The sequence below is a fragment of the Sminthopsis crassicaudata genome, chromosome 5 (assembly GCF_048593235.1).
Source record: "Sminthopsis crassicaudata isolate SCR6 chromosome 5, ASM4859323v1, whole genome shotgun sequence".
In the NCBI taxonomy this organism is placed as follows: Eukaryota; Metazoa; Chordata; class Mammalia; order Dasyuromorphia; family Dasyuridae; genus Sminthopsis; species Sminthopsis crassicaudata.
Window position 1 is genome coordinate 300092817 of NC_133621.1, and position 17329 is coordinate 300110145.

General features: G+C 55.7%; 1 protein-coding gene across 2 annotated transcripts in view; it reads right to left on the reverse strand.

The window, feature by feature from the left end:
- Positions 1-17329, reverse strand: part of SUN2 (Sad1 and UNC84 domain containing 2) — a 19111-nt gene continuing 1782 nt past the window's right edge. The window contains exons 1-18 of one of the 2 annotated variants that reach the window (XM_074271748.1): positions 15450-15661; positions 12831-12986; positions 11796-11995; positions 11362-11499; positions 11028-11123; positions 10683-10776; positions 9784-9854; positions 9146-9273; positions 5327-5572; positions 5106-5183; positions 4450-4493; positions 4030-4195; positions 3626-3847; positions 3396-3480; positions 3175-3290; positions 2875-3042; positions 2070-2165; positions 1-1846 (exon numbers count right to left, since the gene is read on the reverse strand). In XM_074271748.1, the coding sequence (XP_074127849.1) occupies positions 1727-1846; positions 2070-2165; positions 2875-3042; positions 3175-3290; positions 3396-3480; positions 3626-3847; positions 4030-4195; positions 4450-4493; positions 5106-5183; positions 5327-5572; positions 9146-9273; positions 9784-9854; positions 10683-10776; positions 11028-11123; positions 11362-11499; positions 11796-11995; positions 12831-12961 (2199 nt within the window). In that variant the 5' untranslated portion in view covers positions 12962-12986; positions 15450-15661 and the 3' untranslated portion in view covers positions 1-1726. Of the gene's footprint in view, positions 1847-2069; positions 2166-2874; positions 3043-3174; positions 3291-3395; positions 3481-3625; positions 3848-4029; positions 4196-4449; positions 4494-5105; positions 5184-5326; positions 5573-9145; positions 9274-9783; positions 9855-10682; positions 10777-11027; positions 11124-11361; positions 11500-11795; positions 11996-12830; positions 12987-15449; positions 15662-17329 lie in introns of those variants that run through there. The other variant, XM_074271749.1, reaches the window with a different exon arrangement.

Here is a 17329-nt window from a genome sequence, read left to right on the forward strand (position 1 = left end):
TGCAAGAAAAAATTTTATTTTTTTGCATAGGCATAAATTAGAATCTGTCGATTAAAAAATAAAACTAAGGAATTAAACAGTGTAGCCTTTGGGATGGGGAAGAGCGAAAGCCCCATCTGCAGTTCTATCCTATCCCTATCCTATTCCTATTGAATGCCAGCTTCCCAGGGAGGGATCCGAAGCAGAGGGAGTGGGCCGGGCCGGGCCAAGGGGCAGCGGGCAGTAGCCCTGCCTTGGCTGCTGCTGCACAAGTGCGGCCCTCCCTTCTGATGGTTAAAGAGGCAAAAAGGATGGCGGAATTGGTGCTTGACAGCCCCCTCCCCAGCTAGGGCTGGACTGAATATCACCCGGAACCCCAGGGAGGTGGCCAAGAATGAAGCCCTTAGCTTTTCTTTCTGGTAAAAAAAACCCACGAAATATATCTATATATAAATATAAATATATATCTATATACATAATACGAGTGGCCCGCAGGGCCAAAGATTTTGTGGCCCCCCCCCCAACTTGGTCTTAACTCCAACAAGCCCACCCCTCCCCCATCCCAATGAACACAACACCTGCCCTGGTCTTGGTTAGCCAAGCCAGAAAAGAACTAGAACTCGAGCCCCCACAGAGAGCCCAGGGGGGCCTATAAGGCCCAGTTTTCCTGCAGAGGCCCCTTGGGCATGGCAGGTCCCGCTCCCCACCGGAAGAGGGCAGCACATGCTCAGTGCAAACCTAGAAGACCACGGAGGGCCCCTTCTCATCAGCATCTCTGCCAGGCTCCTTTCCCACCGTGCCCCCAATTATGGAGCTGACGGGCCCCAAGGAGAGCCCTCGGGGACCCAGGCGGAGCTGGCCAGGCTTGAAGGTGGAACAGAAGGGCCTCTGGGCCTTCAGGAGGAGGGAGAAGCCCCAAGACAAGGCTGCCCTTGCTGCCTTGGGAGCCCTGGGCCTGGGTCCCCAGGACCCCAAACCCCATCTCCCTTTCAGCATCATCTAATCCATGATTAATGCTGTGAATAATACTGCCACCAAAAGCCCTCGATCCTTCTCACAAACCCCACTGGGTTGAAGGCCTCCCTGCCAGGGCTGGACCCCTGGGGGGACAGTCTCTAAATGCCGCACCAGGTGGTCCTGGATGTACAACTTTCCCTAAACCGAGGCTGTTGGCACAAAGTCCAGGGAGTCACGGTCCATCTCGGGTGCTTCCGCTCTCAGAATCTGCACCCGTTGTACCCCTTGGTGGAGGGGACCAGGCAGTCCCTTGGCAGGGGCTCTGGCCGGCGCCTGGGGCATGCTCGCCACAGGCTGGCCGCCAGTCTGCCCTTTGCAACCGTTCAATCGGTCCCGTCCTTAAGGCACCCGATTCCCTGCCCTTCAGCCAGGTGAGCCATGGTGCCGTGGGGCCGCTGTGGGCAGGAAGGATCCCCCGAGGTCCAGGCCCACACCCCCAACATATAACATATAGCTATATATACACTTCCTGAGGGCGGGCAGGGCCCGGCAGGGAGCTTGGCCACCTGACCCAAGGGGAAGGGGAAATGAAACAGAAATAGCTCGGTGGGCCCTCTCCATGTCAGAGGGGGCCCACAGAGGTAAGACTGCTCCACAGGGGGCTCCTATTCCTCCGTCCCTCTCCCAAAAGCCTTTAGGGGGCTTATGCATGGGGGCGGGAGGAGGAAGTGGGGGAGCTGCTTGCTGCAGGAGGGGAAGGGGGGAAGGTGCACGGGGTGCTGAGAGGAGCCTAATCGGTGGGCTCCCGCTCCCCGTGGACACGGAAGCGGTAGATGCAGGTGTACTCGGGGTGACCCCAGTTGCTCAGGATCCGAAGCTCAACCACCTGATATGTGTATGTGTCGTTGCCCTGTGAGAAGGGGAGTGTGTGGGGTCAGGGAGGCCCGAGATCCCTCGGATGCCCTGACCCCGGAGCCCTTTGCCCCAAAGCTCACTGGCTGAATTAAGCCAGAGTTTTATCCCTCCCGCTGCTCTCGGGCCCCTGGTGTCCTGGTTTCCATGACTGCCACCCCAGAGCCACAGCATGCTCATGGCCCTGCCCAGGGGCCCAGAGCCGGGCCTTCCCTCCATACCTGTAAGGGGAAGGTCTGAATGGGCTCCCCGTCCTTATCATAGATGAACTCCCCGAGGACCACCCCGTCATCCGCCAGGGATTCTCTAGGTAGCCCCTGCAGAGAAGGAAAAGCAAAGGGAAGGGATGGATGGGTGGATGGATGGAAGGAGGCTGGAGGAGAGAGCATGCTGTTAAGGACATGAATCCAAATCAATCCAGGGAGGCAGAGGCAGAGATGGAGGAGGACAGGGAAGACGAGCAATGGGGAGGAAGGAGGGGGAGGAGGAGGAGAGGGTGGAATAAAAGGGGAGGGGAAGGAAAGGGGGAGGAAAAAAGAGGGGAGATGGAGGAGAGGGGGAGGGATACATTGGAGAGAGTAAAGGGGAGAAAACAAAAGCCATAGTGATGTTTGCTTCCTTAGTAGCCTCTCATGGGACCCTCCTTCAACTCCCACCAGCAGATCCTCTCCCCTCTGAGCCCCTGACCTCCTCCTTGGCCTCTTCCCCTAGATGCTGGACCATATGGGCCTCAGTTTATCAGGATTTAAGCCCCAAAGCACCCCCTCCCCTGCCTTCTTTGCCCCCTCCTTACTGGATCTTCTAGCTCTGCCCAGGAGGTGACTGCCACACAGGGATTGGCGACGCCCTCCTCCCCGGGCCCCCCTGAGATGTGGGGCCACCAACCACAGCAGGGAAACCTGGGCCCTTCCGGCTGCTCTCACGGTCCTGTCTTGGCCCAGGGAGTCAGGAGGCAGCCTCGAGGTCCCGTCCTCCCCTTCCTCACCTCCCAAGGCTGCTAGAGCGCCGCCAGCTGCAGATACTCACTAAGACGATGAACTCCCTGGGGGCACTGGGGATCTCGCTCAAGGGGGACAGGTTTTTGGACACGTGCTCCAAAGTGACTGCGCTGGGACGGATGCGGGCAGACAGGCGAATCACAGCAAAGCCCTGGGAGCCCTGAAACGCCCAGCAGTTGCCGGGGTACACGTTCGGCTGTGGACAGAAGGCAGACAGGCTCAGAGGGGGAGATGGCACAGGTCCTGGCCCCGTTGTGCCCACGTTGTGCCCCCTGTAGGAAGGCGACCACAGGCTGAGAACCAATCTGGGAACCGCATTCAGCCCTACCTGGAGGATGGCTCTCGGGGACTGAGATAAGTACCACAGGGGGACGCCAAACATACTGAGAACGGCCGTCTTGGTGTCGTAAGTCTCTGAGCAGCGGGTGCTGAGGATGCTGGCACCTGGAGGAGCAGAGGCAGGTGAAGGAGGTGCCCCGCCGGCCCGACCCCTCTCCGACTCAGCAGCCACCACCCCAGCCAGGCGGGCCCAAGCCACAGGCCGCCTACCTGCCGACTCAAGGGCATAATCTGCCAGCCCTATGCGGTCCTCACTGTAGCGCTTCAGGGCCTGCTGCACGATCTGGTTCACTTCCTGAAAGAGGAGGATGGACTTGTGGGGCCCAGCGCAGCCCCCTGCTCAGCCACCCCCCCCAGTCCTGCACAGGCCGGCCCTCCCCATCCCATCCTCCCCACCCACTCCCACCCCACGCCAGGCCCCGGAGCCCCAGCAGCCTCACCTCCTCTGTCACCCCGGTCACGCCTTCCTTGCGGAGGGTCAGCTTCAGGTTGGCGGCGGCTTCCCGGGCTGACCTGCCCTGCTCCTCGGCCAGGCTCAACAGGATCCTGCGCTCCAGGTCTCGCAGTTGGGCCTGCACCGTCTCCAGCTGGAGGAGCCCGGCCAGAGCACCCTTGTCTTGGAGGAGGAACTGTCTGATCCAGGATGGTAAGTGAGACTTCACCTGGAACCCACCAGAGGAGAGCGCTCAGCCCCGGCCAGACAGGGGAGGGATGAGGGCCTGCAGTGGAGAAGGCCGGGCCTCCCGCAGACAACCCCCTCCCCCCTCCCAACTCCCCCCCCCTTCCACAGCAGCTCAACCTGCAGCCCCCATGCTGGGACCCTACCCCTGGGATGCCAGCTCACATCATCGCGCAGAACCTCCATCTTCTGTGGCCACTGGTCCACTTGCTGCGCCATGTCTGCTTGTCTCTGGCTCAGGGCTGCCAGCTCCTGCTTCAGGCTGGCCACCTGGGCCTCCAGCGGGCCCGTTTCCTTCATCATGTTTTCCCGGAGGGCTTCTTCGGCCAAACTGGTCAATGACAAAAGAAAAGGTCAAGGGCAACCACCGGACGGGCATGGAGCCAGGAGACAACAGGCATGCCCAATGGAATACTAGAGCCGGAGTTACCTGGAGTGGATCCTTTCCCTCCCGGGAATCCTCCATTAGACACACTAGCCCCAGATCCCGGCTGCCCTGCCCCTCCCCCCCAGGGCTCCACTTAGGGGTGCTCTAGGTCTCGACCTTCCCTTCTGGTCTGTCGGCCCTCAGGCTTGAAGCCTTACCTCTGCCACTCAGACTTGAGCTGGAGGACCCAACTTTCCATCTCCTATAATAAGGAAGAGGTGAGGACATGATGAGACAACTTCAGTGCTGCTCTCCGGGGACTTCTCTCTCCTCTGGGGGGCCCCAATCTTAATTTTGGACCTCTCAGAGACTGGGCTCTGCCGACAAAACCTTGGGGCCCCAGCAGGAGGAGACACCCAAGAAAGACCTGAGCCGGCTGGGAGTAGCCATGAGTCGGGAGGTGAAGAAAAGTTCCCACAGCAGCTCCCAAGTCTGCTCTTCTCACTGACTGTCTTATCCCTGCCTAGCCTTCATGCATGCAAGTGCTTGGCATACAGGAGGGGTCTAGGAAGGAGCTGCGGGGGAGGCCCAGATTCCTCTTACTCAGCAAACTTCATACCCGAACTTCAGACAAGAGGATCCAGGGTCTTCAGGCAGCTCTGCTAATGAGCCGTCATCTCTCAGTGAGATCAGAGTTTTTATAAATCTAAGACATTTCTGATCAAGTATCCCATCTGGCCAGAACCCTGGAAGCAAGTACCAGGCCCGAGCCTGCAACCTTTCAAGGACACTGACTCAGCCAAAAGCAACCACCCCAGATGCCCACTCCCACTGTGGGGCTTCTGCCCCCAAAGCCTTATAGGTTCTGGAGTACCTGGGAACCCTGAGTAATCTTCTTCAAAACCTTGTCCAAATCTTGCCGATGTTCTGCCCTGAGCATGGTGAGCTCTTCCTGGGGAGCAAAGAAAAGGAGAGGGGGGGTTCAATGAGATGCAGAATTCTGTCACCACAAAACCTCCATGCTCCTCACTGGCCCAGCCAGCCCTATATGAAAACTGCTTCTTGTAGTCTTATCGGGCGGCCCTTTCTCCTCACCTGCATGCGAGAGGCCGTGTCCCTGCGCAAGTCCTCCTTCAGGGAGGCTTCTCGCCGGCTCACCAGGCCCTCCAGGAGGATCAGAGTATCATCGGGGCTCAGGCCTTTCCCACCGCCACTGGCCCCCTGCTCTAGTTCCCGATGCTCCAGCATGGCTTTCTTCTGCCAATGGGTAGAATATTCAGAAGCCAGAGTTTCCAGGCGTCTTTCCAGGGTATGAATCTTTGACAGGACATGCTGTTCAGTCTTGGGGAGCAAGAAGGGAAACACACAAAGGTGAAATGTCTCTGAGGAGGAGGAACAAAAACACTGTGTATTAGAGACACCAGCATTTATTGAGTGTGTATTAGAGACACCAGCATTTATTGAGTACCTACTATGTGCCAGGCATGGGGTTAGTTGGATGCTAGAAATCCAAGGACCAAAAAAGAAATCTTTCTAACCCTCACCAAGAACTTCCGTCCTAATGAAGAACAACATTCTAGACTGTCAGGTCTTACACCACTGTGTGTATTAACTTTATATTGCTGCCACTGCTGACATTTCTTATGCTATTTTTCACCTCCCCCATTAGAACCTAAACTCACTGCAAGTGGAAATTGTTTCATTTTTTGTACTTTTATTCCCACCCTGAGATCAGGGCCAGTGGATTGCCAGATTGGAAGGAAGGACACCAGCTTGGGGGACAGAACTACAAGTGGAAAGGGAAACCAGAATAAATTCTCCCCATGAAGGTGGCCATTTTCACTAAGGAATATTGATGCAAATAATTTAAAATATTATTAAGGAAATTACAGGAATATAAAATAAAGGTCATACACTCTGACCAGACTGGATTTCAATTATTAGGGAAACTATAAAATATATTAATTATAATTATATATATATATATATATAAAACATAATTATATGATATATAAAATAATTATAAATAAATTATATTACAAAAACAACAAAACCACATTTAATACCAGCAGAAAAAGCTTTTAACAACATACAACATCCATTGCAGTTAAAAATACTAGAAAGCACAGGAATAAATGGAGTCTTTCTTAAAATGGTTTAAGTATTAGCTAACTAAAACCAGAGCAAGCAGCTGCTGTAATGGAAATAAGCTAGATGACTTTTCAATAAGATTGGAGTGAAGCAAGAATATCCATTACCACCATTACTATTCAATATTGTATTAGATGTAGAAATTGTAAGATAAAGCAGAAAGACAAGAAAAAGAAATCAAAGAGCAACATGTGCAATGAAGAAACTAAACTATCCCTTTTGCAGGATATAAAATAAATCCATAAAAACAATCAGCATAAAAAACCATCAATTGCAAAATCCAGCAGGAAGAGATAAGAGAAATTCCATTTAAAATAACTGGCTCAGACACTCTTGACACTTCTTAGCTGTGTGACCTGGGCAAGTTGCTTAGCCTTGATTGCCTTGCCAAAAAAATTAATAAGTGAGTGCAGTCAGCATACAACACCTAGGAGTTTACCTGCCAAGACATACACAGGAACTATATTTTAGATGATTACAAAAGTTTTTACACACAGAGATCTCACAACAGTCGGAGATATATTCGTTGCCCATAGATAGGTCAAGCCAGTATAATAAAAATGACATTACCTAAATTAACTTTCTTATTCAGTGCCATACCATTCAAACTACCCAAAAAATTATTGTATTGTAATATTTGAATTGTAAATAAAATAGATCCCCATTGGCTAAACCAATCGGTTTATAGATGCAATTAAATATTACTATGGTATAAGAAACCATGATATCAATTAATAAAATTAACACAAGACTTATATGAACTATTATGTCCCATAAAGTAAAATAAATGAATAAAGAGAACAAGATAAATAAGGACCACAGTCAACCATATTAATAGAAAGAACCATCAATAATTGAAACCGAATGTTGTAAAAAGAGCATGTCCAATGTGGCCCCAAAGATGACTAATGAGGATTCTCTTCCCTTTCCTCCTCTGCAGAAATGAGCCTACTGGCATGGCATATTGCATAGAATGCTGGACATGGCCGATAAGTTGGGTTGGTTTTGCTGAACTCTTCTCTTCCCCCTTTTTAAAAATTCTTTTTTTGTAAAGGACAGCTCTGTGGGTAGGGGAGCTAGGAAATATATATATATATATATATATATATATATATATATATTTATGAAAGTTCTATTGCAAAAGGGGGGTTCCAATCTCTCTAATTTTGTCCACCTGCATTTCTGATTTCCTTCACCGGTTAATTGTACACTATTTCAAAGTTCAAGTCTTTGAACAGCAAAACAACTGTTTGGACATGTATACATAGATTGTATTTAATTTATACTTTAACATTTAACATGTATTGGTCCCCATGCCATCTGGGGAGGGGGAAGGAGGGGAAAATTAGAACAAAAGTTTTGGCAATTGTCAATGTTGTAAAATTATCCATACATATATCTGGTAAATAAAAACTATTAAAAAAAAAAGAAAAAGGTGGGTGACATGAAAAAAAAAAAAGCTATATACCTATCTAGTTCTTAATTATTTTCACTCTTAGATCACACAAGCTTTGAAGGTTTTATCTCTGAGACACTGGTTATATAGGTTATGGAAAAACAAAAGATATCAATTAAAATTTTTTCTGAAAAACAAAAACAAAGACGACCAGAAGACTATTTTCAGACATTGGAGGACAGGGAGTTGGACTTGTTCTGTTTCCCCAGCAGGGCAGAAGTTGTGCCATGTTTCAAAGAGGCAAGAACAACTTCCTAACAGGGTGAGTTGCTAAAAGGGGAGAGGACTGCCTCCTCAGGAGGTTAAGGGCCTCCATTCTCAGGCCTGGGCTGAAATCCCTTCCTGCTTTCTGCCTTTTCATGAAGTCACGGTTGGTGCTCTTTAGTGGCCACCCTTTTCTCTTTTGCCAATGACCTGACCTTGGACCAAGTGTTGCTTTTGGCTCCCATGACTACTTCTCTTGGCAAAGAGCCTCCGGTCTCTGACAAGAGGCAGCCTCCAGGCTTGCTAGCCTTCGCACTGGAATGTGGTATTTGGGGGCAGTACTCAAACATCCTTAGGAAACAATACTGTGAGTCAGTGTTACTTTTGTTCATTCCTGAGTTGTTAACACATCTGAACAGGAAGGATCAGAACTGTTGTAACTGCACAGTGTCTGTATTATAACGGCCCAAAGCAAATCACATTTAGGGATGGTCTAGAATGTGAAAGCTGTGGATGACACGGGACTGTCCCTACTTCAAGTAACAACAGCAGAGTTATGAAAATAAATGCTTAGAAATGAAACTAAAATTAAATGCAAAAAAAAGGTAATTTAGGTAAAATTGGTAGATCACAGAGCTTAACAAATTTACAAAGGAAGCTGAATGACTATAAGGAAGAAGCAAAAAAGTGAGACAAAAAAGGTTTTTCCCCCATCAGACTTTTGTAGCTAAATTCTCCAATAGACAAATGGTCAAAGGATATGAACGGGCATTTAAAAATTTTTTTTAATTGTTATTTTTCAAAAGAAATACAAGCAAGCAATCATTAACCTATGAAAAAATGCTCCAAATTATTAATATTTAAGAGAAACTACCTGACACCTGTCAGATTGATCAAGGACAAAAGGAGAATGCCAAGTTCACAGGGACTACGGGGTTTTTTTGGTCTGTTTTTGCCCTTCTTTGAATCCCTCATGTTTAGTGCCGACACACACTAGGCCATGATTAATAAATGCTAATTGACTAACATTGGGGTAGAGACGGATGATATCAGCCGTGGGCAGGTGGTCTGCCTTTTCTGTGGGGAGCGTTCCCAGCACTCACCTGGAAATATGGGGTGGAGTCTACCGATTCCCACACCTCCTCTCTCCTGCTGCTGCCCTTTGCTGCCCACCAGGAGAACATAGCAGGGTGGAAGGTCTGCAGTCCATAGGGGTAGAAATACCAAGCGCCTAGCATATGGGAGGAAAGGCTAATTAAGGCAGGTCAAGAGGTCACGGCGTAGGAAGGCAGCCAGAAGTCCAGGGTGAGCCAGCTCAGACCCCACCCCAAGGATGGCGGATGCTCTAAGCAGAAGGATGTCATGGCTCCTGACCGAGAGTCCAGGCCTTCTAGGACCAGCAAGGGAGGTCCACCCAAAGAAAAGGGGCGCAGTCCTTCAGAGCTGGCACTGGCACCCGGAGCACAGATTTGTTCCTCCATCAATCCCCTCCCTCATGTGCCTTGTGAGTGACCACAGAGGGCACAGATAAAACACCCAGGGAAGCTGCCCCCCCCACCTGTGCCACCCATGTGCCCAAGGTCTGCCGGACAGAATGAGAATGAGACCTGACTCCCACTGGAGCCATGAGGACTGCCCCCGGTGGCCTGGGTCCCTTTCCCCAGGGTTTTTGTTCTCTCCCCCTCCAAAATGTCCTTCAGTGTCCCCCAAATCCTTGTCCGGCCCTCTGCCAGAGACTCACCATAAGCCAGTGAAGCCAGAAGCAGCAGCATCAAGAGAATCAGGAACAACTTCTTCAGAGAGGAAAAGCGTCTGCATTCATTGGGATGAAGGAGGGGGCGTTAGTGCTAAGTCTCCCGTGGGAGCCTCCCTGGGTGCGAGGGAGGCGGCCCAAGGGGGGAGCCCCCTGCAGCAGCCAGCGCACGGAGCACTGGCCTTTTAAGGACACTCCTTGAGGTAAAGGGAAGGAGAAAATGAATCCCTGCTGATATGAAATGTGGCAGTCTGCTGGGACACGCCTTCCTCTCGGGGCTCAATTAGAAATTAATACACCAAGGATGATGACTTCTTTACAAGGCTCAGACACATGGACCTGAAGAGCCCAATGGGGAAGCCCTGCTGGGGCTGGCTGGTCACTCCTGGCCTAGACTGTGGCCCCCGAGTGTCCAGGTGCTCCCAGCCTGAGCCCCCTGGAGGGCACCTGGCCACTCTGAGCTGGCCACGCTCCTCCCCAGAGAAACTATAAGAGCAACTCGAGGAGAGAGTGTCCCGTCAGACTAGCCAAGGTGGGCCCAGCAGCAGCCGTGGCTGAGATCAGAGGCAGGAGGCTGGTTCTGACCCGTATCCTACACTCAGAGCCAAGAGGGCTGGGGGCTGGGCTGGTAAATGTTTAATAAGTGGCTCTGGCAGAGGGGGAGGCCCACGGGCCTCCCCTCCCCATCCTTTCCTTCTGCCTTCACACCTAGTCAGACCCTGATTGGTAAACCATTGCCTTGGGCAGCCCTGAGCTGGTTCCAGCTCACCCCTGACCCTGACCTGACCTTAAAAACTGATAGAAGCAGAAAACAAACAGGGCAAAGTCTGGGGAAAACGAGAGCCCTGGCTCTCTGGTTCTGGTGGGCCCAGGGAGGCTGCACTGACCTGGTCAAGACAAAGACATCCAGCAGAGAGGCAGCCGTGGTCAGGCGGTACCAGGTGGTGCCGAGCCACCAGTAGAGCAATCCAAAAAGCCATCCTGTAAAAGTCCAGCACAGGGATTCAAAGGTTTCCCCTCCAAGCCCCGCACCCATCCCAGAACTACCCTAGTCCCAGCCCGCCGTCTCTGCAGCTGCTTCTCGCTGTTCTGCTCTCTGTGCTTGGGGTCATTCTGTAATGGGCCGAGCCACTCCACAAGGGCCAAACGTGCCCCTGCAGGGGGCGGAGAGGCTCTCGTGGGCACGTGACTGGATACTCTGGGCACTGTGCCCTCCCCCTTCCAAAACCCACCTGGAAAAGTGACCGCCATCCACAGGAAAGCACCAACTTGGGAGGCAGCATTCTTGAATGTGGATGCCGAACTAAGCTGGTCCATAACCGCATGCCCTGCAGGGAAGGGAAGAATTGAGGATCCACAAGGAGGCCCGAGGGGCCTCTAGCATCTCCCCTTAGCGTGCCGAAGCTTGAGCCTTCCTACTCTCTCAGCCCCCCACCTGGAGTTAGACTGCAGTTTTTCTTCCTCTTACCTGAGATACACCTGCCCCATCCAGGAAGAAGGATGGTTTTCCCAGGAAGGGGAGCACTGCTCAGGGAGGGGGCTCCCCGAGGAGGAGGGGCTACCTACCTGTGTAGTCATCCTCAGAGGAATATCCTGAGGAAGATCCATAGGTATCATAGGTGACTTTGCCCTCAGTCAGGCCATTAATCTTGCTGCTCTCAGTATCTCCTGTGCCTCTCCTCCTTCTCACCAGTGGGTCCCCACCTGTGCAAACAGCATATATATATATATATATATATATATATATATATATATATATATATATAATTTTTTTGCTGAGGCATTTGAGGTTAAGTGACTTGCCCAGGGTCACACAGCTAGGAATTATTAAGTGTCTGAGTCCAGATTTGAACTCAGGTCCTCCTGACCCCAGGACTGGTGCTCTATCCACTGCACCTCCCAGCTGCCCCATCCCTAGAAATTAAAGACAGAAGTGGGGAGCATCTTTTCTCCTCCTCTCAAACCCCCAAGTGTGTGGGTCTGGGAGCTCCCACACTCACTCCAATAGGAATCGCTGTCCAGGTGCTCATCATTCAGGATGGAGCTTCTGGTTCTGGCCCCCAAGGTGTCCCGAGGTCTCCCAATGTAAGTCTCACTGACAACAGATTCGCTGTAGTAGGTGCTTTGAGAATTGGAGGCAGGGCCCCCGAGGTGGACCGGTGAGAGGCGCTTCACGCTGCTAGATTTCCTCTTCAGAGTCCTGTGGGCAGCAAGCATGAAAAGCAGGGACAAGAGGGGGTGAGAGACAGGGCGGGAGGAGGCTGGGGAATGAGGCTTCCCAGGAGGAGAAGAAAGGACCCTCGAGGCCCTCTTTTCCTAGTGTTGGTCCTTAAGCAGATGAGTGAGTTTTAAACGGGCAGCAGCACTGAACGAGCCACAGCTGCCGTGGGCCAGGCCTTCTCCCCAAACCCCCCTAGGACGAGGCATTCAGAGAGAAGCCGGCAGCCCTGAGCCCTCATCCACAAGCCCTTCACCTGCGTGGCGGCCTGTGCTGTTGGGGGCTCGGGGCTCACGCTGGAACCCCGGAGAAGGGATCTGTGCCCACCGCTGGGCCTCAGGACTTCCAGCCGTCTGGATGCTCACAGCTGCCCCCCACCCAGTTCCTGTTCTCAGAGAGAAAGGCAGTAGCAAACCCCAGGTTGTTTGTGGCAGAAGGGGACAGGAAATCCTCATATTTGTGGGCAAAGAAAGCACAGAGGGATCCCTCCACCCAAGGTGGGGGCAGAAGGCGACCTGCCCGGGAGTGCCAGAGCCCCCTGCTGCCCGGGGGATGCCAGAGCCCCCTGCTGTCCAGGGGTGCCAGAGCCCCAGGCCACCCGGGAGTGCCAGAGCCCCCGGCCACCCGGGAGTGCCAGAGCCCCCTGCTGTCCAGGGGATGCCAGAGCCCCCGGCCGCCCGGGAGTGCCAGAGCCCCCGGCCGCCCGGAAGTGCCAGAGCCCCCTGCCGTCCAGGGGATGCCAGAGCCCCCGGCCGCCCGGGGGTGCCAGAGCCCCAGGCCGCCCGGGCAGCTGGGACCCGGAGTCGCTTTGGCTCACCTGATAGGGCTGTCCTTGAAGGCAGGGTGCTGGACGGCGGTCAGGGAGCTCCCTCCGCTGCTGCTGCTGCTGCCTCCGTCATCATCCACCTGGTAATAATGGCTCAAGCGCTGACTGCGGCGAGACATCATGGGTATTTTTTTGCTCTAGAAATTCCTGAAAGAAAGAAAAAGGAATGTGAGAAGCAGGAGCCCAACAAGGGCTCACTCACGGGTGACCTGGTGCCACTTTCCGGGACTCCTGAGGAGACTGGGTGGCCTTGAAGGGAGGGACGAGATGCCCCAGACGTATTCCTCCCTGGGGAGCCGGGCTGGGCCCGAGAGGTCCTCTGCAGGGCGCCAGCTCCGGGCCGAGATCAGCCGAGGCTCAGGCCCCCCACAAGGTCGGCAGCCACGGTTCCGGGGAACTAGGCCCGGGGTAAATAAAGCGCCACCCTCCTCTCCCCCTCCTCCGTTCTGCTCGGCCCCTTGGCACAGCTTTACTGAATCTGCTCTCTCTGGACTTTATGAGCATTATCTCCTCCTGGGAGACCGACCCTGAAGGAAAGCTCACTTCTGCACGTCTCTGCCCCCGACCCCGATAGTGCCCTTCTGTGCCCCGTTCTGGGGGGCACAGGCCACAGGCAAGCACTCTTAGCCCGAGCTAACCGCCACCCGCAGGGAGCGCGCTTCATGAGCAGAAGCACGTGGCGGCCACTCGTTTCTTTTGATCCTCTCCGCTATTATCGAACTCATTTTACAGACGAGTAAATGGACGAGTGGAAGCTGCCCCTGGAAGAGCCTCCCCCGCGCCCCCCCTGCCCCTGCCGCTCTCTGCGCTCCAACCTCACAGCCTCCGGAGGGAGCTCTCAAGGCCGTTTGAAAGCCTTCGAGCAGAGGCAGCTGGTGGGAGGGGGCTGGCTGCCCCAGGCCGGGAGGGGAGCCCCGACTCAGAGCCCAGGCTCTGGGGGGGCCTCCGTGCTCTGACGGCCCCACTTTGTGGCCCGATTCGGGCCCTTGCTGGGGTGGCAGCGTCTGCCAGCTGGGAGAACGAGAAGGTCTGGTTCGGCGGGCAGGGACAGACCTCTCCCGAGAAGCAAGAAGCCGCATGTCTGCTTGGCCAAGGAGCCCATTCGTAGACCTGCCGGCTGCTCGGTGAGCTGGGCTGCCCACTGGGTAGGAAGGGTAGGCAGACAGCTGCCCTCTGACCCTTTCTCCATTCCCCCACCCCCCATCCCCATCTAGTCTGCCCCACCCCCTTGCCCCACCGGTGTCTCTCAATGCCCACCCACGCGGGCAGCGGCAGCAGCTCTTTCCTTTTCAGCCCCCTCCCCCGTGCTGGGGTGGAGTCTCTCCCCGAGGCCTCAAAACAAAGCCGGGTCTGGTTCTGCTGATGACATCCACCTCCCCACATCACGGGGGCTGGAAAGGTGGTAGGCCCCCCAAGCTGCCGAGCTCTTGCCCGTCCTGCGTTCTGTGGCCCAGGGAGAAGGCCACCGCTGCCGTCCTCCCCCTCAGACCCCCGTGTTCCCGACGGGGACCCGGACAGGTGGGCTGCCCCTCTGCCGCCGCCGGCCCGGGGCTCCCAGAGGCGGCCACCCCGCTCCAAGGGAGCCCCCTGCCTGAGAGGAGAAAAAACTGCTTAGAAAGGAAGGACTCGTCTGTCATCGTCCGGCAAGTCTGTGGCAGGGGCAGGAGGGGCTAGACCCGGGCGCCCGGCCCCCCACCGCCCGCTCCCCGTCCCGCTCCTCCAACTCTGGGCAACGAGAGCCGCCTGGTCCCAGTCTCCCCGGCGGCGGCAGCCCCCCCCCCCCAGCGCCCGCCAGGACACCCCCCAACCCGACCCTGCCAGGTGATTTTGATCTAGGGGCCGCCCGGTGCCCGCTCCTGCAGTGGGATCCCCGCGGCTCAGGCCGCCCGCACTCGGGACCTGCGCCCGACTGCCAACAAAGTTTGGGGAGACCCCCCTCCCAGGCCGCCTGGCACAAGCCCCGGGCAGCCCGGGCAGCCCCGTCCCCTCAGCGGCTGAGCCCCACTTGCACCTGCCCCGACTCGGAGCTCCCCTCAGCTCTGAGGTGCTTTCGTGGGGGGAGGGGCCCGGTGCCCCGAGACCCCATGAGCCGGGGGACCGTGCCCAACTTTGGCGGGCGCCCTGGCAGATAGCGGGTAAAGGGGCATCTGGGGCGCGGGCACGGGGAGGATGCCCTCGGGCTGTGGCCAGTCCCCCATCCCTTCCACTGGGAAAACCAACACAACTCTGGCCCAGGGGATGGAAAGGCGCCAGGCCCTGGCACTGAGCGCTGGGAGACTCGGAGGGGGGATTGTTTGTGTGAGACGAGGCTGGTGGGCACCGTCCTGCCCAGCCCTGCCCAGGGAGGGGCTCCGCGGCCCGGGAGCTGCGCCTGGCACGGGGGCAGACAGGAGGAGGAGTCACCGGGCCAGGCTCGGGGGCAGCTGTGCCCGGCACAGAGCGGGCACCCAGGAGGAGGGGCAGTCGCCGTGCCCGGGCTGTGGCGGGTAACTCTTGGGGGCACAGTTGCATCCTGGTACCGAGGAGGGCACCGTGCCCGCGCCCGATCCTCCCCCTCCCCACCCCTCATCTCCCGGCCCGGCCCCGGCCCGGAGGGACCCGCCCCGGTACCTGCGGAGACCGCTCCGTCCCTCCCCGCCCTCCGCGTCCGCGTCCGCGTCCGCGTCCGCGTCCGTTGGTGACTACCGAGGGAACGCGGTGCGCGCGCACGAGAGGCGCGAGGACAAAGCGGGCGCGAGCTGGGACCGATGGGCGCGCGCGGCGAGTGTTCCGCGCAGCTTCGGGGGCGCCTCCGTTCTGCCCGAGCCGCCTCTGTCACCGCCAACAGGCCGAGGCCGAGGCAACCGCCCCCGGAGCCCGGCAACGCCCCCCGCGCGCGCCCATTGGGCGGTTTGAACAAAAAGGATTCCCGAAGGCCCCGCCCTCCAACGAAGCCACCAGTCTGAGCTCGAGGAGGAGCCCCGCCCTCTCGTCCGGAAACGCCCCTCCAGGCCCCGCCCCCTCTGGCCTACCTTCTCCCCAAGCCTTTTCCCTCCTCCCTCCGCCTCCCTCCCTCTCCCTTCTCTCCCTTCCCCCCTCTTCCCCTCCCTCTCCCTTTCCCCCCACTAACCTTTCCTTTTCTGCTCCCTCCCTCTCTCCCCTTCCTTTCCCCCTTTAGTCTCCATCTCCCCTCCCCTTCGTGATCCACCTCCAGTCCTCCCTGTTCCTCTCCTTCTTCTCTCTCCTCCCCCTCTAGTCTCCATCTCCCCTCCGTGATCCACCTTCAGTCCTCCCTGCTCCTCCCCTTCTCCTCTCCCCTCCCCCTTAGTCTCATCTCCCTTCTCTCCTCCCCCTTAGCCCTCCCTGCTCCCTCCCCTTCCCTCCCTCCTCTTCTTGGGCCTCCTCCCTTACCTTCTCCCTGCTCATTTCCCCTTCCTGAGCCTCCCGACAATCCTCCCTTCACCTGCTCCTCCCTCCTCCCCTGCTCTCCTCCCTGTTGCTCCCATGCCCGAGGGCTGGCATCCCTGGGTTAGTCAGCCTGGGCACTGGAAGGATGCTGGCCGGTTTCAGGGGTTTCCAGACTCCCCTGCGGCATCCTCCTTTGTAGTTCAAAGCACCTGAGATACAGCAGTGCCCCCCTCCCCCCAGTCCCCAGCCCATTGGGAGGCCAGGGCCAACAGACTGCCGGGTCCTCTGTTTGCTCAGCTGTAAAATGGGCACATAAGGGCACCTGCTTCCCAATATCTGTAAGCACTTAGCCCAGCCCTGGGACACCCTAAGTGCTTAACACCCTGTTCCTTCCTCTGACTCAGTCCGTGCTGCTGCTTCATAGGAAACATCATTTGGGGGGGGGAGATTGGGAGCCAGAGGACCCCACTGGGGGGTGGGTTACCTCAACTTTCGGCACCTCAGTTTCCCCTCTAGTGAGGGACTTGGCACCCGCCTGTGGGCTCCTTTCAGTTTTAGGGGTTAAATGAAATAAAACATGGGAAGGGCTTTAAAAATGTTTTAAAAGGTCCACAAGAACCGAGGGTTTGGATTCTCCTTGGCCCGGGGACAACTGGCCAGCGCCGGGCACTTTCCCGCCTCTTCTTGCCCAGCTCGGCTCCTGCTTCCTCTGTGCCTGGAATGCCCTGGCCTGGCCTGGCCCGGCCTGAGGGCCGCAGCTCTGACAGCCCTGCCCCCCCAGCTCCTTTGCTAGGCCCTACCTTCATTCATCTCAAACCTTAAGCACCTACTAGGCCCAGGGCAGAGTGCTAGGGATGAGAAGGGGGGGGGGTGGAAATGAAAACTGGCTCAGTCTCTGCCCTCCAGGAGCTAGTTCTGTTGGCAGAGGGAGCAGGGCTTGACTTCTCTGCAGATGACGGGTGATGGGGGGAAAGATCATTTTAAGGACCTTTAGAACATTCAAGGAGAGGGAGGAAGTCCCCTAAGAACGGGCAAAATCTGGCCGCCAAGCCCTAAAGGAAGAGCTAGGAAGCTTTCTTCGGGAGACAGCTGGTCAATAAGCA